Genomic DNA, 17,556 nt, shown 5'->3' with positions numbered 1-17,556 from the left:
ATTTAGAAATGTAGGTGATGTTTTCTCCAAATTGCTTCCCCCTGTTAGGGGGCATTGTCTTGGGGATCCTAAGAAGACCCAGAAACCCTGCCTGTAGTGGTCTTCAAGGCTGCCTTGTACCAGCTGTTCTGAATGTTGGAATACCTGGACCACTGCTTCAGGGGGTCTTGCTTCATTAAATCATATTAGTCTGGAAGGAATCCACAGCTTTTCATTTTCTGTGGAAACACAAATAAAATCTCTTTGCCAAAGTAGCATATCCTTTTACTTAAATTTTGAAGTCAAGCCATTTTTAAAATATGCCTCCTGAGTGCTGGGGTTAAAGGCACGTGCACCACCACACCCAGCTACTATATTTCTTCTTTTCCTTTTTTTAAAAAAAAAACTTTCTCTGTACTTTTTCTTTTCTCTACCAAGCCTACATATATTTTAAACACACTGTAAACCTTTACAAGGTTTTACTTCATCTGAATCTGCCTTTACTGTAAATCTTTATCTTTTTCTGGACACTAGTCTTTTATCTGCTAAACAACATTGCTAATATTAAAGATGCAGCTGTTTTGGCTATTGTCTTTCCAAGATGGTAGGGGTAAGTTTATCACCAGCATTGAAAGTTATGCTCACTGCCTTGGTCTCTGCTGCTGGCTTGGAGATGTGGCCACTGCCACTGCCAGCTGCTTGTATACACCAATTTTGTTTGGTAGCTGGGCCTCTTAAAAGAACCCTGTGGTTTTATTTTTAAACTGAGTCAGGAAACCTTCTTTAAAGGAGGCACATGAGTCTCTGCTTGTCTCTAGCAAAACAGACAGAACCTGAGAAAATGTTGCTATGAAGAAGTCATGCTTGTCCCCGTTCTTTTTAAGCTTTTATCACATTGAAATTCTTGCAGAATGTTGGGCGCCATTTGTTAGGTGATGTTTCTTGGCCCGGCTAGGTCCTGCAGCCCTTTTCTGCCCCCAAAGAAGCATACAGACACTATATAGTTATAAATACAAACATACACACAGAAGAACATTGCCCATCACTTGAGAGGAAGGTACATGACTGATGAATCTTTATAATTTCTATACTTCTTAGCAAAATTATTTTCAAATTATAGACAATTAAAAATACAAGTTAAAAGGATAGGCGAAATTGCTCAGAATTTAATGATACTGGCTACTTCTTCAGTGGGCTGGAGTTCAGTTTCCAGCACTCTTGTCGAACAGGTCATGCCTGCCTGGAACTCTAGTTCTAGAGGATCCAGCATCTTTTTATGCCTTCATGAGCCCCAGTACACATATACACACACTTGCTTACATACACACAAATAAAAATAACATTTAAATAAAACATAAGAATACACAGATTATTAAATAAATATAAATTTACATGCCAAGATAAAATTTCTAACACATTCTCATTTAAAAATACAATTATGCCGGGAAGTGGTGGCCCACACCTTTAATCCCAGCACTCGGGAGGCAGAGGCAGGTGGATCGCTGTGAGTTCGAGGCCGGGCTGGACCGACAGCCTCCAAAACAATACAGAGAAACCCCGTCTCATAAAACCAAAAAAAAAAGTACAATTATTAATCATGGGAAATCATCATGTCCATATACTTTATAAATAAAATTAGTAACTGGGTCTCAGTCGATAAGGGTGCTTGAAGCTCTCTGAAAGAGGAGCACAGTTTAGTTGCTGGCACCTAAGTTGGGCACCTCACAGCACCTTGGAGCTCATACTAACAGATTCCATTTCCCTCTTCTGGCCTCTGTGGTCACGCATAAGCACTGTACATATATACACAAATAAACATACACATACACATAACTAATTAGATGAACCATTAAAAATGTATCTAAACTCTCTATGTTGATTATAGTTTTGAATAATGCCCCTGTAGAGAACAGACAAAAAACCACATTCTTAAGGAAATAACTAGGATCTCACCCTGATAACAGACCCTAAGTATGCTTTTTATTTCAGCACATCAAAAACTTTAGTAGTCATCCAACACAACACGCATCAACTACCAATCTATAGTGATTTTCCATGTAATATCTCCAAGACTGGAAAGAAAACTGTGACATTCATTTTATGCTTAAAGACTGTTCTTTATTTCCCAGGTGTGATGGGAGAATATGAGCCGAAAATTGAGGTCCATTTTCCTTTCACGGTTACTGCTGCTAAGGGAACAACTGTTAAGATGGAATGCTTTGCACTTGGCAAGTAAGTACATATTATTCTATAATTAGACACAATTGTTTATTAAAACATGACTCAGCTGTTTGGATCACTTATTTGGCTAGGTTTCACTTTCCTGGAAGCCCCATGGTGACTATAGTGATTTTAGAAAAATGGAGGATGGGAATTGACGAGCAGTCAGATCCCTTGAGCTGCCAAGTCATTTCTATGCACAGCAGTACTTGGGGATCTGTTGTTTCAACATCAAGGAAGCATGTCTGGACTGCAGGAGAGCTTTCCATCCCTCTGTCTACTGATCTGAAAAATCTCAGCATTGTCCTCATATTTCCTTTAGCAGGAGAGTGAGAGGAAAAAGTACTGTCTACTATTCCTGTGCAGGATGGGGGTTTCCAGAGTGAAGACTATAGCGGGCACAGCTCAGTGGTAGAATGCTTTCCTAGTGTTGCAGACTTGAATAGAATCACTAGGATTGCAAGAGTTTCAGGGGTTGAAGAGAATTCCTCCATGAAGTCCTTGCCATGCAAGAGTAAGAAGCAGAGCGTGGTCATCAGAATCCATGTAAATAAATCAGGCATGTTGCATGCTCTTGGTAATGCAGCAAGTGGGATCCAGACAGGTGGGTCCTGTGTGGTTCTATAGCTGGCCTGCCTACTTGACACACCCCAGGACAGTGAGAGAGTGTCTCACTAAAAAGCAATCACCTGAGTCTTTCTTCTGACTCCTATATGCACATGCATGTATGCATGCATGTCTACATATATGCAAACATACACACATAACATCATATGCACACCTACTGGAGACATACTGTAAGAGACATAGGTACAGGGATCAAACTGAGTATTTTATTATCTCCTAAAATAGTGGCTTAAGAAAACAGCTTGAATGTGCACAATCCACAGCATTCTCCAAATGAAAGATGATTGCTGACTAGGCTGAGTGAGACTGACTCTGAAGTTTAAAGACTGCTGTCTGTGTAGTTGTTTGTTGATGATGTCTATAGTGTGAGTAGCATGCGTAGCAGGAGTGTACTTCTGATGATGTTTGATTATGGTATTCTGATTTGTTTCTAACACAGTGTTATTATTTTTAGAATGACAAGGCCTCAGGGTCCCTTCAAGATATATAATTATAATTTGTATAAATGCATCTCTTTCAGAGTTACTAATCATGTAACTCCAGTTGTGCTAAACTAACACCCACAGTATTACATAGATATAAAAGTTGTTCCAGAAATGTACAGTAGGATTAGCCCATGGATGGTGTGGAATAATAGTGAATAACAGATTCAGCAAGAAATTTGTGGAGAAATACCATCAGTACAATGTGTTGTACTTTCAAGACAAATTGTGATAACATGTCTATGAAGTTTTACTCACATTTAAGATCATGGTACACAAGACAAAACAAAGCAAAACTGAAAATCTATGTAACCCACTGTTTAAGCAAATGATTCCACAAGGGAAATATAATTTAGGGGAAAATTCATTTGGGAAGTATGTGGTCATGTGACCAGGTGCCTGAGGAACTAACTCTTCCAAAGCCAAAGGCATTAGTTAAGTGCATGAGACAGGATGATACCTTTTAACTCTAGTGTTGCTGCCATTTGCCTGGGAGCAGCCAAATCAAACACCTAATCTTGACAAATGGAAAAATAATATATTCCAATGGGATTTCAAAGGCTCAGTATATCCTGCAGTTAAATAATTCTTAAATGCCAAAACTTGTACTAAATCCAAACAAAAAAGGGTCATATTGTAAAGCAAATTAGAGAACTCAATTTATAGAGAAAAAACAGCATAGAGCCTTTCCCCAGGCAAATTATTTAATACGCTAGATGTGTTTGTTGGGGGGAGAGGCTTGAAATATACTTAGAAAATTGACATTTGCAGTTTCTCTCCTTCTAGGTGGAATCTAGCAGTTCAAGTTATTTATATTGTCAAGTCTTTGTTTTCTCCAACTTCTTATGTTTGCCTTGTTTCCACTCAACAAAATAAATAAATAAGCTCAAAGTGAGTACTTTAAAAAAAAAAAAAAACATACTGCCTCTGTGAAAGAGGTCTCTCTCTTTCTGTCTCTCTGTCTCTCTGTCTCTTTGTCTCTCTCTCTCTCTCTCGGAAGTGTGCTGGATAGTCTTTCTATAAATTGTGGGCGAAATTGTGGCGATTAGAGGGAAAATCATTATGAGGAAATAAACCAGCACTTATTTAAATCTCATCTGCCACCACATAAAAATAAAATGATTTAAAGGGGACATCTTTACCTGTTTGAATTCCTTTCTAGCATTGCAAGAAGCAGGTCATCACTCCCAACATGAACACTAACAGTCTGAAATGACTATCATAGTCGTTGCTTGGTAGTTAATCACAGCTTGCATGAGGTGCTGACCACATTCCTGATGAAGGAAGCCCTGCTGAGCGTTTTCTAGAAGTGTAGTATCTGTCGCTTGGTGTGAGTCAGGATCTAACCACACAGACAGAAGCTGCCTCTGCATAGAGTGCTTTTACCAGTGTCCCTCCTATACTGTTCTAGGCTAGATTCTGAAAGGGCAATCTCATAGCTCCATTCTGTCTCATGGTCTTACAGTCTTTGGATGTGTTCTTTCCCAGTCTAGGAACACTTCCCAATACTCTCATGGTACCTGCTGTTTATTGCTCCCTTAAAGATATCTTTATATTAGATTATTGTGTACACAATTAATGTATACTTATACAAGCTATTGCATATGACTTATACTTACTACTCTGCATCCTAAAACTTCTATGACTTTCCCCTGCAAATGTGATAAGGCTGGAAATGAGCCTCTGTAAACTCAGAGCAGTAAGAACTCATTACCTACAACAGAGTGCAGAGCTCAGAGCACCAGAACAGGGAAGAGCTCGTGATGGAAGCTTATCAAAAGCTAGGCAGTGAAGAGAGAATCACTCGGACAAGGACAAGAGAATGGATGAAGGAAGCTTCAAGAATTCACATATTGATTTCTATTTCTTATAATTTCCCATCTTCTCCTCTGGCTCTGATGAAACCAAGTAGAAATTCCCAGCTAAATGAGATTTCAAAGCAGACTGGATACAGTCATCAGAGAAATTTCAGAGGAAAGACAATGGCAGGCAGTGAAAACAGACAAAGCCAGGTAAGTATGTGTCCGTACCAAGGACATAAGCCTTCTGAGAGCAGGGCTTGTGTTGCTCATTTGGTCATCACTGTTGCTTTCCCCAGTATCCACAAGGTGGAAAGTATTCAAAAAATAACTGCTGATGGAGTTAGTTACCTTAGACTTAGTAAGCCGACTTAAGTCCTATGCTTTTTCATAGATAACTTCCTTATGCTCTACCCGAAAATGCACCTATGTTTGTGTATTCTGTTCTTTCATTCATGGCTCTATGATCAACCATTTTTGTCCAAATATAAAATCATTCTCTGAACTTCATCCTTCTTTGCCTATTCTTACCTCCATTTATTCATTTTCCCAGCGCTTTATATTTACTGCTTCTTTATCTTGTTTTGATTATGTAAGAATGTTTATTGTGAGATCTAGTCTGATAAGAATTGTTTACATGTTCAGCATAGTGGTTGTTAAGTTCAGGTTCAGTGCTGCTCAGCAGACCTATATAATTACCTTATTCAGTTAAATCTTTACTTTTCATCCCCCTTTATCCTATGTGAGAGACTTGGGTGTAACTAAGGGAAACATTTATTATATACAAAGGAAGGAGTGTGTATGTGTGTGTGTGAGAGAGAGAATGAGTGACTAAGAGAGGCGGAAGGAAGGAGGGAGGGAAGAAGGGAGGGAGGAGGGGTAGAGATTTGTTACAGTAATGTCCTGTGGGTTAAAGAAAAGAATAACATAAATATAAACTAGTAAATATTTTAAACCTTTCTAGATGACATTGGGACAGTCTAGGTTTCCATACTCTTACTACAGTCTGAATCAAGCACCTTCTAGATATAGTTCCTGCCTTAAGTAAAGTTGTTAACTTATTAATGAAAAGGAGACAAAATCCAGGAGCTGGGATTTGCATGGATCATTTTATACAGAGAAGGAGATCAAGCACCTTGAAAAGATTAAAGTACTAAGTTCAGGTGTGAAGGTTTTCAGTGACAGTGCCAACCACGTGCTAGCTATTTCCCTGGTTTGCAAGACATGCACAGTTCCGTTTTCTGGGAGATAACAACCATTATGCCTTTCTTGTTTCAGGTGACTCTGATATCACACCTTCTTGATTCCAGTGTCAGCCATGACATACACACCTATTGCACACCTTGACCAAGATAACCCCACCATGATCAACCTTTACTGCTAGAAACATTATTTCCCATTGTTTTCATGTTGACTTTTAAAAATACTAAGCAACAGCAGAATTTATTCAGTTGATCTTTCCCTGACTCATGAGAGGATGGCATGAATACCTGGTGGGCTAAACTTGGAACTGTGTAGCTGTTAAAGAATGCTACTTAAAGTTTGTAAGAGTCATCACCTTGCACACAGACGATGGTTAAATCTTCTTCAAAAGCATCTTCACATCTTAATAGCCTATCCTTCAAGATGTTCAGTTTCTATGAAGTATATGATTGATGAGGTACAGCACACAAATAATCTTAAAATATGTAAATTCATAATTTTCTGTGTTCTTAAAATGAGTTACAATAAAATGAATGAGTGTAGATTATGAAACTTTACCATTAGTAATGCCACCAAAGTTTCCTGACATTTAATTTGAAGTTAAGTAGAGTTTGGGTTCCTATTAACCAACCTCAAGTTTTCTTCTAAAGGGGACTCTAGCTAAATCCAAATTAGATTTAAAAACTCAGATGGTTTTTCTACAGGCTGGTGTGGCAGAGCAGAGCAGTATAGACTAGCTCAGTCCTAGAAATTGCTTTTAAAATGGAACTATACAATATCAAGCACAGAACTTATGAAGTGGCTGGGACAGACTCCATTTCATGATGGTCAGTTCTGCAAAAGGTAGTTCCCAGAAAAATGTGAAGTACTTCAGTATGATCCCTGGGCAAATGGAGTTCTGTAGTGGCTTGGGAAACACAGCAAGGTATAAAAAAACAGAGAGGGATTAATTATTGGGGAATAAAAGGCTGTTTTAGGCATATGGAAAGCTACTATCAAGAGATTTCTCACACGTTGTCCTCCAGTCTCAACAAGGTAGAGAGGGAGTGAAACTCCAGCACCACAGTGTTAAACTGAAAGAATTAGATTGTGTGTAATGTAGACACTCTTGACAAAATGAGATGTTATGGGGGAAAATGGGCTATACGGAGAGGGAGTGAAGGGCCTTACCCTCTACTGCTGTAAGAATGCAATGATTTAGTTGTAATGTTCACTAAAAGAGAGACTTTTGGGTCAGACTTGAAAATGAAAACTTTAAGCAGTTCTATTTGCCGGCTCTTTTCCTCCCCACCATTTGGGCAAGACACTAAAACAGTGGTTCAGGACCTTCCTAGTTCTGTTACCCTTTAATACAGTGCAAATACAGTGCCTCACGTTGTGGTGAGTCTCAACCATAAAATTATTTTGTTGTTACTTTCATAACTAATTTTTCTACTGTTATAAATTGTAATGTAAATATTTGATATGCAAGATATCTGGTACGCAATAACTGTAAAAGGGTTATTCAATCTGACACCTAAGGATGAGAGCCACTGCACCAAAGGTTGAATAATGTAGAGTCAAGCAGAGTGGATTAGCTCACTCTATGCATGTGTGTTCCTAGAGAAAATTTTAAGCTCTTTGCTGACATGTTCATAAATAAAAGAAAAAGTAGCTTGCCTTTCTTGCTCAGCCCAGTTGGGGTACAAGGGTCACCTCTGCCATGGCCTGTGCCTGGTCTTAAACACTGGACACAGAAATATTGAAAGGTAGTGGTAGATAAAGGGACAAAAGACTGCCTTGGGAGTCCAATCAATAGTTCCTTTTCAAGGCTCTCTTCCACAGTGTTTGTTACTTAAAAGATGTTGATGTTTTCAATTGTGAGTGTTCAATTGTGTGAGTGTATTCCAGTTATTAGCTAAGTACACAGACTGACAATTTGAATTTTAGAATAGTGAGAGTTGAAAATATTAAAATTTGTATCTCAGTTATGTGTGGCTGAACATGCCTATAACTCCAGAACAGGACTTTATGGCATTGGGATCACTAATTCAAGGCAATTCTGGCTTAGTGAGACTGTATTTCATATGATATATATATACATATATATATATATGGTATCCTGTTAGTATTCAGGTATCTGAAGAATGACTCATGTGGCACTTGGAAACATCTGAATTTGTCTGAAAATTCAGATGGTGTTTTTTTTTTCTGATATAGACAGGATATCTTGCTGAGATGATATTCACAGCAACCTTGAGCCCTCCATCAGCTCAGGGGTCCAGAAGGAACATAGTCAGTGCCCTCAAGTCCTCTACCAGCACAGGGTGGCCATGGGGATCAGAGTCCATGCTCTCAAGCTCTCCATCAGCTCAAGCTCTTCATCAGCTCAGAGGTCCAAGAGGAACACAGTCAGTCCTCTCAGCACTCCATCATCCAGTGGGCCCATTGAGAAGAGTCAGTGTTCTCAAGCTCGCCATCAGCATTGATGGGCCCACAGAGGAAAACGTAGGTGCCTCTCCTGTCTGAACAGACATAGTTTTCATACTCTAGGTCCACACTTTGTGGATGACGGGTGCTAAGAACTGGTGACATACACAGTGGCACCATTTCCATTTCACACTCTCAAAGCCCTCCCCTTCTTGCACCTCAGTCTTTCATGTATGTCTACATCTGGAACCCTGTAGCCCTGTTCTCTCAGTGTAAATTGTTCTTCCATCACTGTTTCCACTGACTTCGAAGCTGATATCCAATGCTACTTCTTCATTAAATGCCCTATGCTTTTCTTTAGAGCCAATCTCTCACCTTCAGGACTTACGTGACCACATATGTTACCACCTCACCTCACCTGCCCCACTGGGACAGCTGTCTGTGTCTGTCTTCTTCATAGTGCTGGCTTTTCTGGATGACACAAGTGCTTTCCCATGTGACAGGTACTTAATATGCTGACTGTATTGAATTCCAGGGTGAGAATTGGGGTTGATCTTTCACAGCAGGACTGGATAATTACTATTGGTTTGGCCAAACAAATACCTTTAAATTCAGGTCACATATCCTGGCCCTGAAAAGCGTCACCCACAATTTACATTAGCTGCAGGTTCCTGGCAGTTTTTATTTCACCATGCGACCTATTGCAGACCACATAAAGATGGCTAGATATGTCATATAGCCACCAACAGAGGAGCAGAATGTGGTCAGTGGTGCTTAGCTGCCCCCATGCACAAGGGCAAACTTGAGGTTGCTCTGCAATAAAAATCCCATGTGATCTAAAGCACAGCAGTTTATCTTCCAAGGCAAACCTGCACGCAGCAGTCTCAGGTATTTGCAGTAGGGGCAAAATTGTTGATTTTTTTTAATTTTGCATGTTCCTTATCTTGCTCACGCAGCTATTAACACACAATCAGATTAGTAGTGTTCAAAGGCCTTAAGCCACTTAGTCTGATAATTAATGATAATGGCATTTCTACACTCTCTGACACCTGCAAGTAAAATGGAAAAATGCATTCAACTCCCTGCCCCTCTTAGCTCCTGCTTATCTCTCCAGGAGGGTTTGCAATCATGCTTTCTACACTCTATTACATGTCCAGGGTGAGGATCACTTTTTCTCCTTCCTTCCTTCCTTCTTTCCTTCCTTCCTTTTGTCTTTCTTTCTTCTCTCCTTCCTTTCTTTCTGTATTTTTGCTGTAAATAAAAGAATACTTATTAATTAATAAACTTGGGTTTACTGTAATTTCTTTTTCAGTTTTCTTGGTCTTTAGCCAAACTGTCTCAAGCGACTATACTCACATTCCTTTGTACTTATGAGACTGACCAGTGTCCCTGAGGCATCTCATAGTCTGTGACTGCCAAATAAACCTTCTCCTTTAGTTGTATATTGATGATTTATTAATTTTGTTTATTTCAAAATATCAGTCACCAACAACTGTTGGAGTTAAAAGAGAATTTGATTGATGTGACATTTGCCTATCAGACTAAAATCAAATTACCCAATCATTGCCTTGACTGAACATTTTAAGTGGCACCCAAGGGTGATGGTGCTTTATACAAATGTAGAGTCTAGCCTGGCCCCAGTTTGTAGATGATAGACACGTTACACAGATAGGTAGATCAAGACATGCAAGCTCAGCCTGTGTGTGAAGCACTTCCCTTGATGATCATGGCGTTCTCTAGAATTCCTGCCTAAAAAGGCAATACTTTATTCCATTTGCACTTAGATGCAATGTGCACATCTGGGGGAACAGGATCAGTTTATTACTCACAGTTACTAATAGTTAACTGGCTCTGCATTCACAACTTCCACAGGGCTGTGTCAAACCAACTGCCACAGCAGAGAAACTGAGTGCGTACGAAAGCCGAGCAGACAGAAACCCACAGAGGCAAAACCAGCTGTCCCAGTTCTGTATCTGGTGTTTCAATTTACTGTAGACTGCCGCAGTCAGTGAGAGTAATTCTCAGCTCTCCCAGTTCTTAACCTGGTCTTTCTCAAATTAGTGTAGACTCCTACAGTCAATGAGAGTAAGTCTCACTATGTCCTAGTGAAGGACTTTCTGGAGACAATCATGTAACTCAGTGACAGATAATTAGGAATATTAGGATAAAGGACACCATAGGAGGGAGTCATATGATAATCTCTAAGGAACTGAAACTTTTTTCTTTTTTATTATTATTTTAATTTTAGATAGCTTGCTTCACATGTCAATCCCAGTTCCCTCTCCCTCCCCTCCTCCTGCACCCCATAGCAACCCCCCCAGCCTCCCACCCTATCGCCACTTCCTTCCACATAGGGGATATCTAGAGTCTGTCATTGCACTCAGGGCAGAGTCCAGGCACTCCCCTAAGAGTCCAGGCTGAGAGAGCATCCTCTTTGTGTTATGGACACACGATGTCTGTTTGTATGCCAGGGATAAACACTGATCCACTGAACAGGCCCAATAGGTTTCCCAGGGCTTCTCACTGACTCTCACATTCAGGAGGTCTAGATAAGTCCCATACTGGCTCCCAGCTGTCGGTTTGGGGTCCAAGAGCTCTCCCCTGTTCGATCAGCTGTCTCTGCTGGTTTTGCCAGCCCATTCTTTGCCAATTTGCTCATCGCTCCTCTCTCTGTCACTGGGTTCCTTGGGTTCAGTTCAGTGTTTAACTGTGGGTGTTTGCCTCTGCTTCCATCAGTCACTGGATGAAGGCTTCCGGATGGTAATAGACATCAAGTTCATTATCAGGAATGGGCACTCAAGGTGGTCTCTCCACTATTGCTTAGCTTGCCAGTTGGTGTCATCCCTTTAGATCACTAGAGGTCTAACTGGTGCCAGATCTGTCTTCTAACCTATGATTCTCTCTTCCCCCTATTTTACCTCTCCCCCACTCAACCTTCTTGTTCCCCGATATCCTACTCTCTCTTCCTCTTCTTCCCCCTTCTTCTTACCAGCTCCCACTCCCCCCCACCCCTTGCTGTGTGCCCAATCTGTTCAGAAGATCTTGCCTCATTCCTCTCCTCTGGGGTACCATACATATCTCTCTTAGGTTCTTTCCCATTTCACAGACTCTCTGTGAGTGCAAGTGCAGACTGGCACTATCCTGATCCATATCTAAAATACATATATGAGTGAGTACATATCATGTTTGTCTTTTTGTGGCTGGGTTACCTCACTCAGGATGGTTTCTTCTAGTGCCATCCATTTACCTGCGAATTTCAAGATTCCATTGTTTTTTTTTCTGCTGAGTAATACTCCATTGTGTAAATGTACCTCATTTTCTCAATCCCCTCTTCAGTTGAGGGGCATCTAGGTTGCTTCCATGTTCTGGCTATTACAAATAATGCTGCTATGAACATAGTGGAGCAGATGTCCTTGTTGTATGAATTTGCCTCTTTTGGATATATGACTAAGAGTGGAATTACTGAGTCTTGTCGTAGGTTGATTCCCATTTTCCTGAGGATTTACAAAGTGGCTGTACAAGTTGGCATTCCCACCAGCAGTGGTGAAGTGTTTCCCTCTCTCCACATCCTCTCCATCATAAATTGTCTTCAGTGTTTTTGATTTTAGCCATTCTGACAGGAGTAAGATGGTATCTCAAAGTTGTTTTGATCTGAATTTCCCTGATGGCTAAGAATGTTGAGCACTTTCTTAAGTGTCTCTTGGCCATTTTATCCTCCTCTATTGATAATTATCTATTTAGCTATGTACCCCACCTTTTTAGTGGATCCTTTGGTGTTTTGGAGACTTGCTTCTTGAGTTTTTTTGTAAATTTTGGAGATTAGCCCTCTGTCAGATGTGGGGTTAGTGAATATCTTTTCCCATTCTGTGGACTGCCTTTTTGTCTTTGTCTTGTTGACTGTGTCCTTTGCCTTACAGAGGCTTCATAGTTTCAGGAGATCCCATTTGTTAATTGTTGATTTGAGTGTCTGTGCCAGTGGTGTTATGTTCAGGAAGTGGTCTCCTGTACCAACTCGTTGAAGACTATCTCCCACTTTCTCTTCTAAGAGTTTCAGTGTAGTTGGATTTATGTTGAGATCTTTAATCCATTTGGACTTAAGTTTTGTACAAGGCGATAGACATGGCTCTATCTGCAGTCTTCTGCATACCAATACCCAGTTATGCCAGCACCATTTGTTGAAGATGTTTTCTTTTTTACATTGCATAGTTTTAGATTCTTTGTCAAAAATCAAGTGTTCATAGGTGTGTGGGTTAAAATCAGAGTTTTCAATTTGGTTCCACAACAGCTAACATCAAACTAAATGGAGAGAAACTCAATGCAATTCCTCTAAAATCAGGAACAAGACAAGGCTGTCTGCTCTCTCCATATCTCTTCAATATTGTACTTGAAGTTCTGGCTACAGCAATAAGAAAACAAAAGGAGATCAAGGGGATACAAATAGGAAAGGAAGAAGTCAAGTTTCACTATTTGCAGATGATATAATAGTTTACATATGCGATGTGAAAAATTCTGCAAGGGAACTCCTAGATCTGATAAACACCTTTAGCAAAGTGGCAGGATACAAGGTTAACTCAATAAAATCAGTGGCCCTATTATATACAGATGATGAAGTGACTGAGAAAGAAATCAGAGAAACATCACCCTTTACAATAGCCATAAACAGTATCAAATATCTGGGGATAATGTTAACCAAGGAAGTGAAAGAGCTGTATATCAAGAACTTTGTGTCTTTAAAGAAAGAAATCAAAGAGGATACCAGAAAATGGAAAGATCTCCCATGCTCTTGGATTAGTAGGATCAACATAATAGAAATGGCAATCTTGCCAAAAGCAGTCTACAGATTCAATGCAATCCCTATCAAAATTTTGGCACAATTCTTCACAGACCTTGAAAGAACAATAATCAACTTTATATGGGAAAACAAAAGGCCTAGGATAGCCAAAACAACCCTGTACAATAAAGGAACTTCACGAGGCATCATCATCCCTGATTTCAAGCTCTATTATAGAGCTATAGTCCTGAAAACAGCTTAGTATTGAAACTGAAACTTTTACTTAGCTCATTTGTATGATGGCTTTGTGGTCAACTGATGCTGTAACGATAAACGGCACACTTACTGATAGTAAAACTAAGTATTTATTGTAGAAATTATTCACAAGATACCAAACAAGTAACCCAGATGAGCCGAGTAGTTTTCTGCCGCCGAGCTGGAAGCTGAAAACCGGAAAAAGAGACCAAGATTTCCGTTGTTCAGTCTTTTATACCTTCCCCGTATGACTCTAGCCATGCCCAAAAGTGGGCCTGGCTAGTGACATAGTTCACCGCCTATGTCTTATATAAGTATATATGTATATATGTCTTACATCTGTCCGTATATATCTTTAGTCATGCCTAAAGTGGGTGTGGTTAGCAGTGTGGTAAACTGCTCTTTTATTACCTCATCTGTATGCGCCTATCGTAAGTCACATGGTTAATGGCGGCATTGTTTTCCTCCTACAGTCAACCTTCCTTCAGTTTCCAACAAATTACTACTCTTTTCATGTGGATTGTGGGGTCAGAAATGTTTAAATACTGACATTCTTAAAGGGATTCTAAATTTTTGTACTCATAAGAAGTTCATCTTTATCTTATATTATTCTCCATTACAAAATCACTCCTAAGTACACAGTCCTGATATCTAAATTAATCACTACTGGATCAATAAAACAGATAATCATACAAGTTGCCAACAATCGCAGAGTTCTTCAAACTGAAGTCCTGCATAGACTTAGATGTTTCTCACGTCTACTTAGAGTCTCTGTCCCAATCAGAAATGTTTCCTGTGATTCAAGTTTCCTTATTTTATGTTCCTACACCTCAAAGTTTCTGTAAATTTTATGTAGTTACCACCACAAATAATCGCTACGTTCTACTAGATAGATAATTTGGTTCTAATGATGGTTTAACACTCAGATTGCTACTGTTAAAGTTTGATTTATCTAGTGGAAAATCTGCTAAGATCTCTTTATTTGAGATACCATTCTTGGTGATATGTTTTGACAACATTTAATTTTTAAATCTATCACAGTATACAGACTTTCAAATGTATTATAAGTCTATCTGAATCATTGTGCCATGAACTAAGCTTACTTGTCAATGTGTCTGCTGCTCCCACATTAGTATTAGTCAAGTTCTGACAGTCACAGCAAGTAGTCACTAAAAATTGTCAATTTGAATTTTTAAAATATTGTATATCGAATTCTTGGAATGGCTTGACTTGCATTTGGAAATGAACACATGTAGTTTTAGTGATTCAGGCACATTCACATGCAAAGCCAGTTAGAATACTGTAGCCATAAAACTAGATCTTCCAATTCCCAAACTAGTGTTTTTACCTCAGTTTCCCCATGGTGAGATCTTACAGAATTAGATTTCCAGTTTTATGTGGACACTGACTCCACATCCCTCAGAAAAACCTGCTATAAGGTAAAATGTTTTTCTTTGATGATTATTTCTTCTAATAGTGAATATTAGAAGGATTTTAGTAAAGTGATTTCAAATCTAATTTTCTAAAGATTTTAGTCACTGGGAATCTGATTATGCAGTGATGAAAATCAACTTATCTTTCTTACCCTTGCAATCTTTCTTTTTAACCCTAATAACTGACTGTACTACAACCCTGCATCACTGATCTTTGCTAAACCTTCAAATTTACTTCTTAATTCATTTTATTTGTCAGAACACAAATTAGGTAGCTTTTACACATCTGCTGCAAATGAAGATGCAGATGTACTTTCTAAAATTACTCTACTGACATTGAGTTGAGTTTGGGGATATTCCCATTGTTTTCTAAAGATCTTGTGACATGTAGTTTATGTTGCTGTGAGCAACTCTCTGAGTCTCCTTCCTGGTTTTTTTTCTTTTTTTCTTTTTTTTATCATTTTTTATTTTAATTTTAAATAGCTTGTTTTACATGTCAATCCCAGTTCCCTCTTCCTCCCCTACTCCCGCACCCCCATTCCCCCCCTCCCTCCCACCCTATTGCCAAATCCTTCCACATAGGGGATATCTAGAGTCTGTCATTTTACTCTTGGTAGGGTCCAGGCACTCCCCTAAGAGTCCAGGCTGAGAGAGCATCTCTCTTTGTGCTATAGGCACACGAAGACAGTTTGTATACCAGGGATAGACACTGATCCACAGCTCAGGGCCCCATAGGTTGCCCTGGCCTTCTCACTGACACTCACATTTGGGGGGTCCAGATCAGTCCCATGCTGGCTTCCCCACTGTCGGTCTGGGGTCCAAGAGCTCTCCCCTGTTCAGATCAGCTGTCTCTGCTGGTTTTGCCTGGTTTTTATAACACTTCCATCCCAGAGAGACTGATATTTATTTGGGGCTTTTAGTTTGACTGCTGAATCATGATTCATCTCTTAATTTGGTTAGGCTGGTTGGAGTTATTGTTATTCAGTCCTTTGTAAGATAGCTCATGGGTCTGGTCTGTATTGGGATTCCAGAACTCCACCCTAATCACAGTTTCTTACGTTTAGCCCAGATCTAATGACACAGTTTTCAGCTGGCATAAGTGGCTTGCCCTGCATATCCATGTAAAGCCTCAGTAGTTTTATCACTGGCTTTCTTCTCATCTTCATCTGCTGTATCACCAACTTCTGTGCTAATTGATTTCTGAGTCAGAGCCAACGTGGGTATTGAAGTTGTGAAAACCAAAGCCTGTGTCTCACAGTACGGTCTCATGCAATTGTGTGTGCTCCTTTATGCCCAAGTTTTAGGAATAATATGTATCTTCTAGTTTCTGAACAGGAAAATAGAGAAAGTGAATAGACTTCGTTAAGGAGTTGAAGTATGTAGTCATTGCAAGGTAATGGATTAAAATAATCTTTTCTTCAGGTAGCATTAAGAATAAGGTAAAATTAAATGGCCATTATTATTCTTCACTTTCTAAGATAATTTTGCCAATCATGAAAATTGTTGACATGGAGTATTTAAAACACAAACATTGAGTGTCCTACGATCTCATAAACTTAATGATGTTTAATAGCATCATAGATTTGTCTAATTAATTAGGTATTTAAGTGGGAGTTTTATTGAGGAATTTCGGGCAGGCTCCTTTGCCTCATTAGCTTTTTTTAAATATATAAATCATTTTTGAAAGCAGTGTACCTATTCTATCTGCTAAAGTGTGGATATTACTTTTTCCTTTCCCACTTCAGGGTTTATCCAGAAACTGAGAAGATGTGTCACCTCTGTATAATTTTAGTGTTTCTCTAAGCCCCTGATGCCAAGACTGCAAACACACAAGATCATACATACCTTTTATTCATTTCTTCTATCTTCTCACCTACTAAGTAGCTGGAGGCATCATCATACCTTTTGGCTTTAGGTGTAATGCAACTTGTAAGCAAATGCCACTGAGAGATGAACTGAAGGACACTGTTTAAGACTTGTTTAAGCCTGTGTCTTTTAGAGAATTTTAGCAAGCTTCCATTTGCCTTTGTAGTACTATTTATCAATTCCTATGAAAATGGCATTAGATACTGCCTCTTCATATTTTATGCTAAAATTCTATTTGCACCATTAAAATGTGTAATCAAATAAATGTTTCTATACAGTGTATGATCCAAGTGGTTTTGAATTGTGATGTGGTTCATTTATCATTGCATTGCATTTTGTGACCCTTCACTACGTATTTTCTATTATAAAGAGCAGAGAAGTAGAAGTTGTCCTTTCTATTTTTTAATATTTTTTAAAAAATATTCATTGTCCTTTTCACTGTGCTTGATTTTCAAATGCAGATTTTCTTGTTTGCTGTAGTTAGATTTGATGCATTTTTTGTGTGAGAGAAA

The 17,556-nt window shown here is 39.2% G+C and overlaps 1 protein-coding gene across 2 annotated transcripts in view; it reads left to right on the top strand.

The window, feature by feature from the left end:
* Positions 1-17,556, top strand: part of Cntn5 (contactin 5) — a 1,164,510-nt gene that overhangs the window by 856,726 nt on the left and 290,228 nt on the right. For both annotated transcript variants that reach the window (XM_013118528.3, XM_040734736.1), the window contains exon 9: positions 2,109-2,211. In XM_013118528.3, coding sequence (XP_012973982.1) covers positions 2,109-2,211 — 103 coding nt within the window. The remainder of the gene's footprint in view (positions 1-2,108; positions 2,212-17,556) is intronic.

The sequence above is a fragment of the Mesocricetus auratus genome, unplaced genomic scaffold, assembly GCF_017639785.1.
Source record: "Mesocricetus auratus isolate SY011 unplaced genomic scaffold, BCM_Maur_2.0 Super-Scaffold_100040, whole genome shotgun sequence".
Classification (NCBI taxonomy): Eukaryota; Metazoa; Chordata; class Mammalia; order Rodentia; family Cricetidae; genus Mesocricetus; species Mesocricetus auratus.
The sequence above is the reverse complement of the archived record's forward strand: the minus strand, read 5'-3'. Positions and strand labels throughout refer to the sequence as shown.